The 20,045-nt window shown below is 41.7% G+C and overlaps 1 protein-coding gene across 1 annotated transcript in view; it reads left to right on the top strand.

Moving 5' to 3' along the window:
• Lrrc6 (leucine rich repeat containing 6) overlaps positions 1–20,045 on the top strand; it is a 76,403-nt gene that overhangs the window by 32,346 nt on the left and 24,012 nt on the right. The window contains exons 7-10 of the mRNA XM_013025174.1: positions 1,949–2,026; positions 6,341–6,406; positions 8,150–8,219; positions 9,013–9,108. Of these exons, the coding sequence (XP_012880628.1) occupies positions 1,949–2,026; positions 6,341–6,406; positions 8,150–8,219; positions 9,013–9,108 (310 nt within the window). The remainder of the gene's footprint in view (positions 1–1,948; positions 2,027–6,340; positions 6,407–8,149; positions 8,220–9,012; positions 9,109–20,045) is intronic.

Here is a 20,045-nt window from a genome sequence, read left to right as displayed (position 1 = left end):
GCTTTTTTCTTTTTGCTTATGTGGTGCTGAGGAATCGAACCCAGGGCCTCAAGCATGCAAGGCAAGTGCTCTACCACTGAGCCACCTTCCCAGCCCACTTGGGTGTTTCTTTTAAATACATGTCCTTATATTATTCTATCTCCTGTCTTTGCTTAATATAGTCTGGTAAAATATATCACTCACAGGAATATTTGTAATTTATGAGATTGAGAATATGATCGATTAGCTCAGAAATACAGTAATCTGCATGGCAATGAGGTGGATCAAGTATAATACATCTCCCTGTGAAAGATTATCAAAATATCTAGTGCTTCCATAAATTTTACTTTGTTTTGTAGGAAGATAGAGAGGTACAGCAATCAGAATCAACCTTTTATCCAGAATTCTTGTTTGTGAAACATAGCCATTTGCATATGGAGAGGCAGCTATTGCTTAGAAAACTGTAGAAAAACAGCAGAAAGTGAGTTTTTTATGTCTTGATGCTGTCTTGTGCCCTCTATATGAGCTTGACAAGTACCTATAAAAAACATAGTTTCTACTTAATACATTACTTAAAACTATCTTTATAAAACTTAACTAGCTATTTGGACACTAGTGATCATGTTTGTGATCCTAGTTACTTAGGAGGCTGCTATCTAGAGGAGTGAGGTTCCAAGTAAGACCAGGCATAAAATTCCACAGAGTTCCAGCTCCAAAATGACCAGCCAAAAAGCAGGGCTGGAAGAGTGACCCAAGTGATAGAGCACCAACTGAGTAAGTATGCTTGGAAAGCTTAAGGTTCTGAGTTCAAACCCCAGTAATGGCAAAAACAAAAGCAAAATAAAACAACAAAAAATTTGACTGGTATATAGACAAGATCTAAAGGATAAGATAGATGACTTTGTGTAGATGGCTGAATTGTAAAAAGCATGTTCTTTTAATTGAGACTTTTGTGGCCATTAAGTATATATTTTTCAAGCTTCCATTGTTCCACATCCTTTCATTTCTCTCCTGTGTTCATGTTCAGTATGATGAGGGTTCACAGGCTTGAGTTGATACCACCAAAGTTTTTTTCTCCTCTGTAATTGTGAAAAGCCTCTCTGCAGAAGATGTAGGATTTGTGGAAATGTTGTTATTAATGTGGGCTGGGGTGTAGGGAACGAGCTCTCCCAGCATGTTTAAAGACCTGATTTGATCCCAAGCACTGCAAAAAAAAAAAAACAAAAAGTGGACTCTATTCATTGTTAGCAAATGAATCACCCAACACTTTTCTTGATTGGTAGGTAAAGAACAAAAACATTTTGAATCAATGTAAGATATCTCCTAGTGTGAATGTACCAAACTGGATATAATCATATGTTCATTGACAGACATTTGCATTTCTGGGTTTCACTACTATAAATGATGCTGTGAGCAATCTTTTTACATAGTCCCTATGTACTGGTATTTTTATTTCTACAGAATAGATTCTCCTTGGTATTTTAAAAATTATAATTTTAGCTAAAGCAGAAGCTCTATACACAAATGGAGAATTGACAGTTATCTGGGTAAATCACGCATAAAATAGACTCATTTAAATATTCATGGGTATTTCATGAAAAGGAGTTTTCTTCCCCCATTCAAATCTGGCAGATTGTCTTGGTCACATTTTTGCTTTATAGTTCTAGATATGACCATATCAAAAACTAGCTTTAATTTTCTTTGCATTTAGGTTTATTTTAATAGCATACTTAATAGTACAAGAGATTTCATTGTGATAATTTCATAGATGCATACAGTCTCTGGCTTGACTTTTTTAATCCCCAGCATAGAATTAAAGGAATTGACTTCCTAAGTCAGTTGTTGGTGCAGTCACAAATGTCTGATTAATTGTTCTTAAATTGTTTCATAAAGATCTATGCATAACTTTTATATTCTCGTGGTTTCTTTTTCTCTTCCCAACTGCCTATACCCCTTCATGCTCATTCAGTGACAAAAGGAAGACAGTGAAACCACCCCGGACTTTGGTCACTGAGGATGGGAAGGCCCTGAATGTCAATGGACCCAAGTACGTGAGGAGGCCATGTGGGGAGGTAGTGGCCATGCGGCGGGCGCGGCATGCCTCCAGTGTTAGGCTGGCTCTGCAAGGAACATATTGACCGCCCTGAAAGAGTTTGACAAGTCTAATAGTAATGTCACTTTGTTCATGCGTGAGAGCCAAACATGATGTTTTCAAGTGCATACTTCCCTTGGCATCTAGAAAGCCATCCTGACATATGGAAAGCTTAGCTATTTATGTCTTCCATGAAACTTTGGACCATACACAATTTTATGCCTGAAAATTGCTACTGCATTATTGTTGTGTTTATGAATTTTTCAAGCTCTTCAGTAGCAAGCTGGCTGAGAACACTTAGACATCTCATTTGCATCCACAGTCTCCTCTGGAACACATCTACAGAGCATCTGAAGCTAGGGAAAGACATTGATATGAATATCTCAATGAAGTTAGTGAGAGAGGAACACTATTCAGACTGGAAATTCTAAATCAGACAATACCCTGTGTTAAAGAAAGTAGGCACAAAACAAAACCACATATACTCTAAAATATAGACTAAGTATAAAATCTTTTTCTTTCTTTCTTTTTTCTTGGTTGGTCTACAGTACCACTTCTGGCTTTTTTGGTGGTTAATTTCAATTAGAGATAAGAGATAAGAGTCTCCTGCCTAGGCTGACTTTGAACCACAATCCTCAGATCTCAGCCTCCTGAGCAGCTAGGATTACAAGCTTGAGCCACCAGCAGCTGGTGCTAAGCCTCATAGATTTTATTAGTCAAAATCTCTTTGCTTCTACTTTTCCATTTGCTATGTCATCACCAAGATAAAGACATTGTCTAGGGTTGTTTCCAGGCATTATTTCTCTTGCCCAGCTCTAAACTTCTGCCTGAGAGGAAAATGACTTGCCCAGGGTCACATAAGTTTCGGTGGCATGTCTGATTTATGCAGCACAGTTCTAGTGATTTCTGTGATCAGGTCTCTCCCCTAGCCCTCAGCCTTCTCTATCCAACAAAGAGGAATGTAGCAGCTGATACTATACTGTCAGGCCCAGGGCTACAGCAGTGATTATGACAGAAGCCATCTTCATGGATCTTAAAACTCCAGTGTGTAGACTATGTCGGTGGCAGGAGGAAGACTTCTGGAAGTCGACACACCACACTGAATAACTGCCCCTAAAACCAACTTCCGACCACTCCCCACCTCCCACTATGGTTCACTACTCCCTCCATGCATTGGTCACCCCCCCCCCCCGCCGCCGCCAAGCCGCCATCCGCCATCCTGCTGAGAATCTTCTCCTCCTGGGATGGATTCTCTCCCTTCCTCTGGGCCTCCACCTCTGCCCCCATCCTCTGCAGCTCATCCTTCATTAACAAACCTGTATCCTCACCTCTCTTACAGGTGCCTTTATCTCTGCTCAAGGACTTGGACTAAGGGTCTGCTTCCCCCACTGCCCCCACTCTTCTTCCTCACCAGAGACCACAGGGAGGGTTACAGCCGCAAACCACTTGCAGACTACCTTCTTCCTCTTTCTTCCTCATTTCCTAGCTCTGCCAAGACCCAGGCCTTCTACCTAGATTAGTGCTGCTGAACTTCTCAGCTGAACATCCCTAATGCTCCACACCTGCAGGACACAGGAGACAGCCCACTGTCTCTCCCTGCCTCTTCTCCTCCGCATCAACCGTGACTTCATAACTCAGGTGCCTGCTACACCGGGAGCCTGACCCTCAGCTCCTTGGCCCCTTCATTTCTGACCATTTTGTTTCTTCTCCACCCCGCCACACAATTCTGTCTTCCTTCCTGGCTTTGCCACCCTCATACTCAGATCCATCTCCCACTGAGCACTACCCCTGCATTCTCAGGACTCACTCAATCCCAATCATGGTCCCCAGGCATGCATGCATTCATTCATGCTATAGTTTATCTCTTGCTCCCACTCCACCCCAGTAGTCTCACCTTCTCTCCCCGTGCTTTGTTTCTATGCGTTCTCACATGAATCAATCCCGGCATATCTTCATCTCCCTTGTCCTTTCCTCTTCTCATTATTACCACCTCACAAAACACTGACAGACTATTTCACCAAGCAACTACCCCCACCTAGGCTTGCCCTCACATGCAGGGAGCTATTCTTAGCTGAGGGTCTTGGTTCTTACTTCATGGAGAAAATGGGAACAATCCAGGTCCTGCTGTGATGGGTGAACCTGTGGTCACAATTTGGTCTCTGCCGGCCCTCGTCCCATCAAGGTCATGGCTGCTTCCTGACCCCTGCTCTCCTGCATCAGTTTCTCTACTTCGTTGGATCAATGGTGCCAACATCCAAAATATTCAGACAATCCAAATAGCTCCTCTCCAGGTCTGTTGTCTATCCCACACAATATCTAAGGTTCTCAATGGGTTTGTCTCCATGCTCTTACTTCAGGCTTCTTCTTAGACCCATTTCTGTGTGTCTGGAAATTTCTTTACTCCCCCCGTTTCCACAGTCGGGGTTCCACACTCAGCCCCTATCTTATTTGACTTAGTGAACTTGGATCTAATTGGGCATTAAATTCCTTCCTTCTTAAGGCAGTGTCTTCCATCGGCTGCTGGTTTTTCTTTTCCTTACTAACTGCTCTTCTTACGCTTGGTTTAATCCTTTCTGTTTCATCTTGTAAGCACTCTGTAGCAAAGTGTTCAGCTGTCTTCTCTTTTCACATTCACATTCGTGGAGGATGTCACCAAATATCATGACTTCAACATTGTTCATGACCAGAGCTAGCCTCTTTTCTGAGCTCAAGATTCATATGTCCATTTAGCCAAGTGACATCACTACATTGTTATAAAACAACTATTACAAACTTCCGGTCAAAGCAGAACTCCTCATGTCTAACCTGCCTCCAACATGATGTCCCTGTCTCCGTCCACTGTCTCCATCCTTGTGACAATACCTCACCCACTCTCTTAAGAACAAAGCCATCAAGTATGCCCTTAACTCTTCTCCCTCTTGTGTTTTTCTTTAAAATACCGAGCTTCTTGGGCTTTTGTTCAATATCAGAATCCAACTGTCTGAACTCTTTAATCATCACTTTAAAGCAATTCAACACTTGCCTCTTGCCTAGACAACTACAATAGTGTGCGAAGTCATCTCCGTGATCATCATTTGGCCTCCTACAATGTGTCTCTCTTAGAGAATGAAGAAGGCAAGCAGTACAAGACACGTACACTAGTATTTTAAGGAAAATGCCATGCAATACTTCCTCCCCTTTACCAAATGAAAACATGTGACTTCACATAAGGTGCAAAGGAGATTGAGCCATGCAGTTTTTCTTCGATATATACGTTGATCTTCTTCAAATCAAGCATTCTGTGTTTAGGGCTAAAGGGAAAACAGATGATAGAGGATAAATGGTAACCTTTGCCTCAGAAACCTCTCAGAAATTGGCTTTCAGTGATCTAAGAAGGGAGAGTTCAAGTTGGCTGGCTGGAGAATTGGGCAATAAATAATCATGGCAGAAGGGACAGCACACGAGGCGGCTCCAGAGATAAGATACAGAACCCGTGGGTCATTTGTTGGGAAAAATAAAAGTGCCTACCACAGTAGACCTACTGCTGTTCCACCAAATCTAGAGCTAACTTTAAGTTTGTTCTTTAATATTGTTGAGATTTATGAGAAAGCTGACCAAATTACTCTGAGATCTACATTGATAGTATGGAAACTGTACTGGTCAACTATGCTATAGCAACCTAAAGACCTAGGGCATTGAATCCAAGTTCTGCCTCTTCTCTGGCTATGCCGTCTCTCCAAATACTGTTTTCTTCATCTGTATAAATCACTGGCTGCGTCTCAGGCTTTCCCATGGAGTGGAAGAAGAAACACAGCTAGCAATGAAATCTGTATAAATCACTGGCCGAGTCTCAGCCTTTCCCATGGAGTGGAAAAAGAAACACAGATAGCAATGAAAAGTGAGACAGCACTGGTGGAACGTTTAAGATTTAGGCTGTGAGGGGACAGAGTCTCCATGAGCAACCCCGGTGTGTGAGTTCTGTTCTAGCCAACTCAGGTAAAATGGAAAACTGCCACCACCAGATGTCTCTGTCTCTGCACCAAAGCTATGTTTTGTGTATCAATTTCCCCTTAGATTCTCAGATCAACAAAAAGTAATTTATTCATTTCTTGCGGGCTTCTGTTGAAAATTTATTATTAGTATATTTTTCTAAACAAAAGAATTTCATCAATGGAAAAAATTAATGTAATTATTAATGCTCTGATCATATGATAACAATATCTACAGAATCCTGGAGATAAATGATATCTCCTTCTTTTTACTCTTGTTCCCCCAATGTATTATTTTTAGGCTTGACTTTTCTTTGAAAGATGATGTAAAACGTAACCAAATCATTCTGGACCTGGCTGTCTATAGGTAAGGACATGTTACATTTATTTAATGCCATTTCCTTTAGTTTTTTTGTTGTTAGTTGTTTGAGTCTTGTTTATTGTTTGTGTGCTTTGATTTGTTTAAGACAAGGTCTTGCCACATAGGCCAAGGCTGGCCTGGTTCTAACCCCTGCATCAGAAAGAGTCCTGCTACCTCTTGAATGCTGGGATTTCATGTGTGTTCTAACTCACTTGCTTTTTTAGTTCTCACTCAAGGTAGCAGTCTTTTGACAATTCTTAAACAAGTGAGAATGAATTTTAGTTTCCCTATAAAGAAGTCCCCTTTTAAGCTGGAGAGCTTATAGTAAATTTTGAGAAGAATGGAAACAAAAGAGAAAAATAAACCCACTGCACTGTGACTGGGAAGTTTGGAGTAGTAGTGCACATGACTCAGAGCTTCTCTATTCTGACACTGATTGCACACAGACCCTCTGCTTACAAGACAGCCACTTTGTCCCATAGTTCTCTTTGTTTTTCCAAATGTTTTAGCATAATTCTATGACTCAGTCCTTCCCCCCACCCCACCCCCCGTCTGAGGGCCCCGGAGCTAGCTCGTTGCCTTATGATCACCAAGGACATTTCTTCCCTTGATTCCACCCGTGAGTGGTTCTCCCATACCTTATTCCTATGGGCAGGAGCAGCCAAGATGCCCTGCTCATCCCTCCTTGCTATATTCTCAGTTCTCCCAAATCTCCATGGCTTTACCATTCAATCCTGTGCCCGGTCCCTTTCTACCTTTCCTGGTGGCAGTCATCTGAAGACACCCAGGCCCTGCCTCCCTGCTGGATGGTAGCCCCTTTGGCTCACTGCAGTCATTACAGGGGCCACTTCCAGGTGCTTCTTATTGCTACAGCTTTCCTTCTCACCCTTCATTTATTTCTTATGTTTACAAATTCTTATGTTTACAAATGCCTATTCTAGGATATCTTAGCTAAATGGAGCCATACACTATATGTGGTCTTTGAGTCTGACTTCTTTTACCTACCATGAAGTCTTCAAGGTTTTTGCATGTAATGGCCTCTGTGATCAAGACTCTAAGCCAAACCTATAATCTCTGATCTTTGAATCCGCACTACATTTTGTGGCATTCACAACCAACATTTTAAAATGTAGGTGCATCATTATCTGGCAAAATGTCCTACTTTTCTGAGTGATGTGAAACGGAAATCTTCCATTTGCTCATGAGGCAGGGAGAATGGCGGCCACCTGACCTGGATGTGTCTGCTGCCCATGGTAGGCTTTGCTTGTTCAGCAGTGCCTGCCTTCCAGGGGAGAAGCCGTCTCTCTCCTGGGAGAGGAGAACCAGTCTCCACCCGGCTGCTGAACAGCTGTAGCCCTGGAGAGGCCTGAGGAGGCAGGGATGGATGGTTGTGAGCCTCAAGTACAGTGAATTCAGCATCTGGCCTGCACAACTTTAGAGGCTTAAAATAAAATACCCATGGGAAAGCATGGGAAGCCATTTTTTTTGCAAACCTCTGGTGTTTTAGACCTCAGATATTTTTGGGCTGGGGGCAATCAATGACAAGTGTACTTGTCGGTCTAAGAATGAAGTTGCTGATATCTTGAATTTCTTTTGGACTCGGACTAATTTAAAACTAACTTTTTAGGACATATTTAGCACAGAAGATTTTAAACTTTCTTAAAATGGCTTTGTAGTATGATTACATGTTACATATTTAAGCTTAAATGTTTTTGAAGATGACAAGACCTGCTATGCTTCACTTTGAAGGTATATGGATACTTCTTTAATCGAGGTTGATGTACAGCCAACTTATGTGCGAGTCTTGGTCAAAGGGAAGGTGAGTAGAGCCCTAAAGATTGTTGGAGCTTAAGTGCTAAGCCTCAAGCTAAGCTGTGCTGCCTCGAAACAAGCTTAGCTATTAGTACAATGGAAAATTAGAAAGCCAGCCAGAGTGCTGTTTACAGATATATGGTTGCACAGTGCAGGGATGATGGGCAGCAAGAATGACTGCTGACATTGTGTGGCTGGGAACATGGATCCTTTAAACCTGTGTAACTCACCCATGTCACAAGATTAGCCAAAACAACATTAGGAAAGCAGAGTCTCAACTATCGATCCAAGGCCTACTCTCTCACCTCTCAAAGCTATTGGTAGCAAAGTACTGACCGGACATTTACAAAGCTGCACATGAAGGTAACCAGCATAGCCATTCTAAAGTGCTAACATTTTATTCCAGGGGACTATTCATTGCTCATTTTTGAAATAGTATTTTTATTATTCTGAGCACTCATATAGATCAGCTTAATGATGTTAAAATGGAAATAAGTTAATATTTTATCTATAAATTACTTTTCTACTATAAATAGTCATCGTATTTCATGATGATTGAAGACCATTCTTTAGATTATTTATTAAATTAGGTAAAAATGGTTCGTATACTTTTAGCATAGCATACACTTTTATTCCCCAAAATGAATAAAGCAATTTCACATACCGTGAACTTGGAATGAAAATACCTCTTGAGCTCACATGTAAGGTGCACTCAAGGTCACCCTCAGACCTAACGTGACCTTGAAGTCATCCTCTCATGTAATGTGACCTTTTTCTTGATACATGCTGCTTGTTTCCAGCCATTTCAGCTCGTTCTTCCAGCAGAAGTCAAGCCTGACAGCAGCTCTGCTAAAAGGTCTCAGACAACAGGACACCTGGTGATCTGCATGCCCAAGGTAAGCAAGCGCCTGCATCTGGATGGCCTTTACGTCTGGTAGCGTTGGTTTCTGACGGTACTTGGCCTGGCAGGGACCATAGTGACTTCTGACGAAGGCGCTCTGAGTCGCAGGAACTAGAAATTCTGCTCACATCATCTCAGGCAGAGGGACAAAGGCCTGTGAAAAGAAGGGCTGAGACTGGGCTGCGACCTGGGTCAGGGGCAGCTAATGCCTCCGGCACACTAAGGGCCGTTGGAGTTCCTTACATGGCACACACAGTCACGTTGTTCTTCTAAGTGAAGCAGCTCCACATGGTGAGCAGAATTTTGCTACAAATAGCTTTAAGAGGGAATACAGTGGGCTTTGGGTCTCTAATTGTGACTCTGTTTGCTTTCCTAATGGTGTTCTGTCTCATCCTGTGATATGGGCAAGTTACACATCATCGTAGGTGTCTATCTCCTAATATCATTTCTAAGAGAGAAAACGTATATATCATTCATATCACAGTGAGCGTTCAGTGAATGTTGCTAAAAATTACTTGAATTTTATTTTTGTACTACTGGTCAGATACTACTTTAATGAAAACTCTTTTTTGGGGGGAAGTAGTTGGTGGTAAACGTGTATTTGTATATGGCATGGACTCAGTTGTATTTAGTTCAACTTAGTAAACATTTATTGAGGTCCTACATAGTATCGCTTGCCTAAGAATGATAAGAGAATGTATGTAGTAAGGGGACTGCCTTGATGAGAGGCATACCTGCAGGAAGAGAAATCAGACACTTTTCAGAAAGGATGAATAAGAAAATGAGCTCTATGGAAGAGAATACAAACTTCACCCAACTGGTCTGGGAAACGGGAAACAAGAAATGGTCTGAAGTTGGATGAAGAATGGAGGAAGGGTATCTGAGGCTGTAGATGACAGGGCTAGAAGGAACATTAAAGAAATAGGGACAAAGACTCATTGGATGTTCAAGGAGAAATGGAAGGTGAAAATGTAGGCTTCTCCTCAGTTGATGGTTTAAAATCATAGAGACTGCTGGGGTTGCCTCTGCTGACTTCGAATTTTAGACTTCTGAACTTTGATCAGAGACAGACATTGTTTGAAAGTCTGACAGACTATAAATGTAGGATAAACGCCCTAATAATTTAAAATTTACTATGGCCACATAAAATGTCGGGATTCCTCTTTACAGGGTTCATGAATGAGTTCAGACATTTTCTGCTGTAAATTGCAGAATCTACAAATAAAACTGGCTTTCACCATAAAGAAATATTTCCACTCTTTGACAAAATAAATATTGGGAAACTGAAACACTTTTTGTCAAGGGTGGGGGATTTAAGGGGAAGAGGGCAGACAAACAAAGAGGCCAGCGAATGCAGTCCTAGTATTCAATGTGCATATGTGAAAATAGACGGGGTAAATTGAAGGGGGGATGGAGGTGGGGCTCAGAGAGATGGGGGAGTGATGGGAAGAGTGGCACTGATGAAGATACACTGTACTTATAAACTGATTTATTGAATTGAAACTCCCTTATACAACTTCTTCAAGAAAGGAAAACAAGAAAGAAATGTTTCCACTCCTGCAGCCTCACCATAGGAGAAGGTGGGGAGGCCTCTAGCAAGCGGGCCAGGGACGTAGTGAAATGGCAGCCTGCCCTCGGGCTTCCTCCCATGAAAAAGTGACAATGGGCAGCGTGCGGGCTTGTTTTCATCTTGGATGAGACATAAAAACAGAGGATCTCTGATTATGGGAAGCAGAAGTTTCCCAGGACTGAGTAGGCTCATTAGCAGAAGAGCCATCCAGTCTTGATTACCTTCATCCTGAACAATTGAAACTAATCTGGGTCCAAAAATTACTAAGTCTCTGATCAGATTCTGTATCAGCCCTCATCTCCTGAGCTAGGCTGGAGTAACCTCTGCCCAAGTTCCTTAAATTGCAAAGGGGAGGAATAGAGAAACTGGAATCACCTGAGCTGCTGGTGGTGAAGAAGGAAAGAAGCATGGGCTAAGAAAGAGTATCTGGTGCAAAGAATATAAACGTGATTAACCAGTGGAGTTTCTACCATGATTTAATAATCCTTCATTTTCCTTCACCAGTTTTCCAACAGGCTGATCTCAGATAATCAATTATGTGTTCTTATTCAGCAGCAAGATGTAGCAAGCACAATGTGTTGTCAAGCAATAAAATAACAAACAGAACTGTATGCATCACATTGTCCTTCATGGCCACAACAAATTAAGGGAATGCTCTTGTGTGGAGAGAAATGTCTTATAGGGAAACCTAAGAAATAACTACCTCAGCACTTTGCTAACAGATGTTTATATTGAATTGATGTTTAGGTGACACTGTGATCAGCAACCTTTTGTTTGTCTGTGTGGAAACTTCCATTCTAACCAAAAAGGTAAAAATTAAACAATAAGTCTGCTCTTTCCTAAAAGGAAGTCAAGGTATATGATTGGTAGACCTCTTGGGTGCCATGCAGTTATGAGGGAATCTCTGCGACCTCTGCTTATGAGTCTTCTGGATAAGTGCAGCCTTCTGTTTTATATTATTTTGTGTTACTATGTAACCTAGCGTCTCGCTATGTAACTCAGGCTGACTTAGAATTCTCTATATTGCCCAGGCTAGCCTTGAGCTCCCATCTTCTTTCCTCAGCCTCCTGGGTGCTTTGCTTCCCTTTTTGTTTTTATTTTTAGCTTTCTAAATATTTCACATGAAAAATATAATAAATGGTTTATTAATGAAAAAGCAATTCCAAAAATACTTGGCTGGAGACAGGATCATTTATATAGAAGAACTAAGAAGGGTTCTATTTTTTCCCCTCAATAATAAATGATGAATGCTGGTTTTCCTTTTGATATGGAGACAGGATCTCACTATGAAGCCCATAGTAGCCTTGAACTCTGTTCTACTCTCCTGCCTTGGCTTCCCAAGTGCTGAGATTACGTGTGCATCACCATACCTGGCAGTGTTTACCCTTTCAAGAATATATTGGTAAAGATTTTAGACTACCATATTAGAAACAGTAGGGTAAAAAATTAGTCACCATGTATCATTTCCTTTTTTAAAAGGTAGTCAGTTAAAGAAAACTTCAGAGAATAATTTCTTGGCCAGAATTAGTTGGTTTTCATTCATGAGTAGTTATCTGTAATGATATAAAACTCAAATAAAATGATGTTTTAAAAAATCATCCAAAGCAACAAAGCTCTAATTTCATTCTTCATCCTTACTTAGAATCAGGAATGTATATTACTAAAAATTGATGTCTTTTTAGCATTTCTATGGAGTGGGGCATTTGAAGTACTGAAGTTTAACCCATGACATTATGTTGCATGCCTGGACTTACTTTATTGTGGAAGTTTAGGAGTCCGACCTGCATTGTAACTATTGAAACAAATCCTTGAAATTTTAAGGCATTTTATAAGACTAAACTTACATGTTTGTTAACAAATGACTTAATTAAAAGAAAACAAACACTGTTTTGTTGTAGTACTAGGGAAACCCAGGACCTCAAACATGCTAAGCAAGCACTCAACTACTTGAACTAGGCCTCCAGACATTTTGTTTTCATTTTGTTTTTAAGAGTGAGTCTCTTTAACTTTCTTGATCTGGTCTTGGGTTTGAGATCTTCCTGCCTCTGCTTTCCCAGTAGCTAGGATTACAAGGCATATGCCACCTCTGCTGGCTTGATGATGAACTTTTAGTGATGCACATAAACATATCTGTGTAGAGCCATAGTTTTCAATGAGAGCTTACCATTTACTACCATGTGGGTGTGTCTGTGGAGGGAGGGATTGTCCTAAATGAAATAAGCCAGGCAGAGTCTTACTTACTTGTAGGACCTAAAACAATTTTAAATATATAGTGATAGGGTACAAAACAGTGGTTATCGTGGTGGGGATGGGGGATGGGGAAATGAGGCCAGAGGATGCAAGTAGCAGATGTAGAGTGTGAGCAAGTCTAGAAACACTATGGTACAAAGCACCAGGATTAATTCGCATGTACTTCACTGGGGATTCAGGCTGAATCAGTAGAGTTTGGCTGTTGTTGCCACAAAACAGGACACTGGGAGAGGCCAGGGGTGCTAGCAGTCTTCACTACTGTACCTGCTCTGATGTGTATCTGTATACACACCCTGAAATAAAATGGATTGAGGGAGGGAATGTTTGTAGTTAGGATGACTTTGGCTTCAAAGGACACAAACTCCTCACCCAAAGATGTTAAACTAATAAAGAAAAAATATATTACCTCAACCTAAGGTATATATTCTCATAGCTTTTAACTCATTCATGGAATAGTATGGCCAAAACATTAAGTGCCTAAGACAGTGTTTGCTGGTTACACTACTTGGATGTTCTAAATCAATTGAAAGCAAATGATCTGATGCCTAGTAGCTCCCCCTTGTGACAGTATTTGGGAAGAACATCATGAAGGGTTGACCTCTTGTTGCTCTGTCATGGCTGCGTCACACTTCGTGAAAATCCAATGGAGAACTTTGCATCCATTTGCCAAGGACCCAAAATTTTGTCATTGAATCCTCAAAGTACTCTCGCATTTCTGACTGGACACTTTTTAGAGTACCGTCACGACCTCAGAATGATGTGCTATCTTGTCTTCTTAAATGAGGGTGATGTGTGAAAGTCTGGGCAGTGACCAGTGCACAAGTTTCCCCAGTTTACGTCTGATCCTGGTCACATAGATTGAGACTGCATTTTCCGTGGCTGACATCACATCAGTGAGTTTCTCCAAGGCCCGTTCCTGTTCCAGGCAGTGTCCCCTTGGGCTGGCCCTGCAACCCTGGATGCCTCCCTTCCCTGTCCTCCCCCCTGCCACCCCCAATCTGCTGACCCATAGCACATAGTCTGTTCTGGAACAATGTGGTTCACAGCGCCACAATTTCCAGTGAGCCACCAGAACCTGTCTGCCCTCGCCATCCTCACAGTGTCTCTGTGTCTCCATGGAGTTCCAGGGCTGCTGCCCGGCCTGCAAGTGACCAATGGGTGGTAGATAGAGGTTCTGACCTCTCACGAGGCATTGCGAAGAAGTGAGGGCCTGCCCGGGCCAGAGAGGCACAGGAAATGTGTTCCACAGGCTTTCCTCAGTCTTCCCCACCGCTTACTCGGTGGGAGTTAGTTTTCCAGCTTCTGGCACTGTTGCAGTCAGTACTCTGCTTAGGAAATTGTATAAAACGTCCTCAGCCAGGTGCCAGTGGCTTGTCCCTATCATCCTAGCTACTCAGGATGCTGAGATCTGAGGAAAACAGGGCACATGTGCCAGGCCTGAGGCTGGAATTGTCCCTGAGCTGCTTTTGCCCCAAGCTAGCTCCATACCACTTGAGCCACAGCTCCACTTAGGGCTTTTCACGATGAATTAGAGATAAGAATCTCAGACTCTCCTGCCTCAGCTGGCTTCAAACCACAATCCTCAGATCTCAACATCCTCACCCCATATTGAAAAGTCCCAGGGTAGGTTACCCTCATTCCTGCTACATTTTACTTCACTCAGCTTGTTACCAATGGGAAAACTAAATATTTAGTTGTATATTTCTTTAGCTGGATTCCTCAACAAGAATTGCAGCTTCAGGGTTTCTTGATAACTAACTTGACCACTAACTGTCATACAGAACTGGCAAGGAGTAGATGTTCAGTATATTATGAATGCATTAGTTGTAATATTTACAATACAAATCTGCCATACTTTCAAACTATCTGTAACCATTCCTCATTTTTTTCTGTTTACATTATTCCAGCCTAACTGTAAAATAAGTTTGTCACATTCTGCCTGCAGAAAAAGGTTGTTGCTGTAATCTATGTTGCCATAAATCCAAAGGAGTGGAAAGAAATTATGGCAAGACAGGCTTGGGGCCAGGGAACCCACGTCGAATCTGCGCGTTTTGCTCCAGCTGTGTGACCTAGGGAAATGATTTATTCCTCTCTGCCTCAGATTTTTCATCCTAAAAATAACATTAATAATGCCCCAGGCCTCAAAAAGTTGTTTTAAAGATTAACATGACTGAATGTAAGTAAACCACCTACAACAGTTTGGGGCCATAATACATGTTGCATTAACACCTACTTTTAATTCATATTAATCATGACTGTTAATGGATACTGTAAATGATTAATGTTGGATAACCTTGTTTTCTAGCTATTCTCTTAGTCCATTTAGTGTTGCTTTAATGACATGCCTGGTGCTGGATAAGCTATTACACAAAGAGGTTTATTTACATGATGGTTCTGGTGGTGGGAAGGAAATAACATCATGGTGAAGGTGACTGGACCGTGTCACAGTAAAGCAGATAGAATCGCCTGCCAGGGAGCATGAGAGAGAGCAGAGACAGAGAGGGACCTTATCACGTGATAGGAGAAAAGTTAAGAGAAGGCACAGACTTCTGGTTTACAACAACCTGCTCTGGGACCTCACTCCAGAACACCTGTGTTAATCCCGCCACACATTGACCACTTCCTATTGAGCCCCAGCTTTTAGAAGTCCATCACTTCTTAATGCCTTTCCAGTGGAGACCAAGTTTGGACATGGGTTTAAATGGAAGTCAACGCCTTGGTATGGTGCATTGTAACAGAAACAAATAAGTGTAAAAGTATAAAATATAAAAATATTAGAAAATATAAAATCAAAACTAGATATCAAATCCTGTGTTTCTCCCATTTTCCCTCTTAGGTCATACAGAACATTTCCTTTAGTTGTTTTTATTTTGTAAGTGCTATACCTTTTAAGTTTATTTTTATTTAGCATACAAATGATGTTTTTAGTCCCTATTTGGGGTCTCTACCTTCATATCTTCTAAGGGTTGATGCTTCCTCTGTAGCCTGTTTTTCAGATGGGTACATAAACACTGAGTGTCATCAGTCTGGTAATGGTTAGCCTATGATTTCACCACAGTCCAACTTTACTAGGTTTAACTGACTTTGCATGCACTGGGATCCTGGGTTGCTTGCATTAGACCATTAAATTAAACTCCCATCCAGATTCTCAATTGACAAGTTACAGGAACACTCTAAGAATATGCTTCATGATTTCCTTTGGGTATTCTCTCAGAATAATTAACTGAGATTAAAGAAGTTGCCATATGAACAAAACAGAAAGATGCAGTTATCACTCCATTTGATGAATGACTTGTTTGATTCTGTTTGTGTAGGCGCTGAAGGTGAAGGTCATGTACCAAGGCCTGCAAAACAAACCCCAATTCTCAAAAATCCAGACCCTTCTCTTTGGGCACATGTGTCTCTTCTCAAACGTGTGTGACATACCTAACACAATGTCACTTTTCTTATGATTGTCAAGCGGTCTGCAGTGCTCCCTGGCCATCTTGCCGGGTCTCCTTGGTCTGTTTGTGCTGTTTCTCTTTGAGTTTTCATTTTCAGCTCATTTCCTAAACTTCCACTCCTAAAAACAATGAACATCAAAAGGCAATTTGCATGAATGTACCACCCAAATTTCTCACCCCTAATGATCAGTGCTTGTGTCTTTCCAACCTCCCATGTGGGTATTCATCTTATTTTTTTTGCTTTGTGTGTGTGTATAGCCTGGGGCTTGACCTCGGGGCCTGGGTGCTGTCTTTGAGTTTGTATGCTCAAGGATAGCCTTCAATTCATGGCTCCACTTCCAGTTGTTGGGTGGTTATTTGGAGATAAGCCTCACAGACTTTCCTGAGCAAGCTGGCTTCAAACCACAATCCTCAGATCTCAGCTTCCTGAGTGGCTAGGATTACAGGCGTGAGCCACTGACGCCCAGCTTTCCATTGACTTATGAAACCAGATTTGTTTCCCCTTGGTAATTCTCTCCCTTTTATACTGCTTCACTGAATTTTCACATCTATTAATTTTGTATTAGGAGCCATGCTGAATTATCTCCTCTGTAAAAACAAAAACTGAACAAAAACTGCCTCTATTTATTACCCTATTCCGCTGGATTGTAAAACTCTTAAATAGACATGTTTATTGGCTGTTTCCATTTTGCTGTCCTGATCTCTAAAACCTCCATTTGGCATCATCTCTTCCCAAGCCCCTCCACGGCAAACTCCCTCTGAGGTCAGCAGTCATCTCCACATTAGCCCATCTTACAGCCATTCCTCCTCATCTTCCACTTGACAGTCCTGTTGATTTTCTACCATGCACCAATCCCTCCACTCTTACACCCTGTTCAGGTGGCCATAGCTGCACCTCCCGGTGTGCTCTCCCCCACGCAGCAATGAATGTTCTTGCAGGTCCACTGCATGCTCTTTCTCGCTGTGTGCTTCTTTGGTGTTTTGTTCTTGTTGTTGTTGTTTGTATTTTTCCCAGTGCCCAAGCCTCTGAAAGTTAGCCTGCACAATAACTCAGTTCTGGGACTGTTTCTGTTCTCTATTTATATTCATTCCCTGTATAATCTCATGACTTTAAATATCTGCAAAGCCCCATCATCTGCAATTTACCAGCCAAGTAATAAGGAGCAACAATCACACCAAGGAGAATTCAGAAAATGGACTCCATTTTTTCCCCCTAATTTTGGATCGTAGACTCAGGACCTGAGCACTGTCCCTGAGCTTTTGTGCTCCTGGTTACTGCTTTAACATTTGAGCCAGAGCCTCACTTCTGGCTTTTTTAATGGTTAATTGGAGATGAGAATCTCATGGAGATTTCTCCCTGGGCTAGTTTTCAACCTGGATCTTCAGATCTTGGCCTCTTGAGTAGCTAGGATTACAGGTGTGAGCCACAGACACTCAGCTTGTATTCTGTATTTTAATACTATCACTACCTCAAAAGATCTCGAACAATTGCTGGTTGTTGGCCCTAAAGGAATGGTGGAGGATGAGCCATTTGTTTAGCAATCACATAGAGCTGTTTCAAGTTCAGAGTTGACCAAGGAAGTAAGTCACCATCCTCAATTTTGGAATGGGACTCAGAAGGAATGTAGTAAGCTCAGAAGATGTAGAATGAGGAGTAGGCCTCTCAGAAGCCCACAGAGCCTGTCTTCATGCTAGCTAAACATCCCCAAATGGGGCTTTGACTTCAATGGAGGTTTGCCTACATATACTTGGCACAGTCCTATGTAGACATCACACTTTGGATTTGACTGTGGATCTTTTCTGGGTCTATATTATGTGATAGTATCCTCTCTTGTTATGCTGAGGTGGCAGCTCCCAGTTAGTCATGCAATCTTGATGGCAAACAACTGAGACTACCTTGCACTGCATATATGATAGCCTATTCTTTGCTGTAGGTTAGGTGAGCTCGATGCATTTACAACTGACCACCTAGTTAGCTGCCAATGGGTAAAAAGGATGTGGCTAGTTGAGTACTTATTCATTTTCAAATGAGTTATCGCCCACACAAAGACAGATGAGGCATGTGTAAGGATATGAGCGGGATCTGGTAGAATTTCATTTGATATTTGGAAACCCAATTATGCAGGGTTGCTGTTCTTCCTCTTTGAGGGTGACCTTGAGAGTCTCAAAGTTACTATAGTTATTAAGTTGAGGAGTGCATACCTTTTCAGACCATAACGCACTTTCACATTTGGTTCATTCAGAAGTTAAATATTTCATAGTTTATTGGGCATAAGTGAATGCTGGTTACAATGGAGAAAAGGAAGGCAGCCATTAACATTCTCCAGCAAACCAACTGTTCCCATGGCAATTCTAAGAGATTATTTGAAACCCATATGTCAGTACAACTCTACCTAAAGAATAACAGAACTGAGGTGTCCATACACCAATCTCTGACATTTTCGGTTGACAACTACTTCCTGTTGTTAGGTGGTGCTTATATAAAAGTCCGAGCAGTTTGGACCTGCTTCTAGCATAGTAAAATCAGCCTTCATTTTCCAGGAAAAGCACTCAGCCTCAGAGGTAGAAGTACTGGTAACTTGAAATCTGCTAGAGGACACTGAAACATCAAATGATTTGGGCATTGATATCTGCAACCAAAACTGATGCCAACAAATGATTTTATAAGGACCCCAAAACTATAGGAGTGGTGTGACAGATTTAAAAGGAACTCACTGAAAAATTCTAAAGCTTACATATAGTATGTTAGACAAACCACCTACTCACTCACTTTTTCCTAACAAATTTGTTTATTAATAAAAAAGACTAATAAATAACATGGATAGCACTTGTTGAACAAACATGCATGCCGCACAGATTGTTGAATGTTTTGCACATGTGTGGACTGTTGTTATTATTATTCCAGCAAAAAAACAAAGCCCAATGTGGTCTTACACTGGAGGGCAAATATCCAAATGCACATAAACTAAGCCTCATAAGTTCATTGTGATCTAATTACTTTTGGACCAATAGTAGTTTAATACAGTGCAGAACTTCCCCTTCAGTATTTCGGGTCTCCAGCAAGGACTGCTTGGCAGTCGAGTAGTACTTTCCTGGCAGCCTTCACTCAGCTGTGAGATTGTTCTCCTCCATTTGCAGTATTGTCCAGGCCAGAAATTAGATACGATGAAGTTTATCATTTCTTCCATGTTGGAAGAGACCTGCATAGTTACCTGGCCACATTGTTAACTGAAGTCACAATTTTCTTCGAATTTTTAGAAGCCTCTTTCCCAAACCATAAGATTTCGTCTCCAGAAACCTTGCCCGGCTTCCTCCTGGACCAGGTGGGTTGACTTTTCTTTTTATCTTGGAAGTTAAATGCAGAACTATGAACTAGATAAATGCTTATTAGACACTGGATAGTAGTAGATCCAGACAGTGGCTAAGCCCCAGCTACACAGACAGTTACTCAGACCCTGCCAGGAGTGACTTCCCTCCCACCTGACCTTGATCTAAAAGAAGAGTTAATCTGAGAAGCTCAGAGAAGTCGCAGGCCTCCTGTGGCCTGGAGAGGCTAGAAGGGAAGGAGAAGAACTGGTGGAGCCCTCAGACAGGGCAAGGGATATTCACAAGAATGGCAGGACTGACTATAAGGCTCTGGGGAAGAACCAAATCTTGAAACACAGCCAT

Source organism: Dipodomys ordii, unplaced genomic scaffold (assembly GCF_000151885.1).
Source record: "Dipodomys ordii isolate 6190 unplaced genomic scaffold, Dord_2.0 Scaffold82, whole genome shotgun sequence".
NCBI lineage: Eukaryota > Metazoa > Chordata > Mammalia > Rodentia > Heteromyidae > Dipodomys > Dipodomys ordii.
Note: the sequence above shows the minus strand (reverse complement) of the source record. Positions and strands in the feature narration are given on the sequence as shown.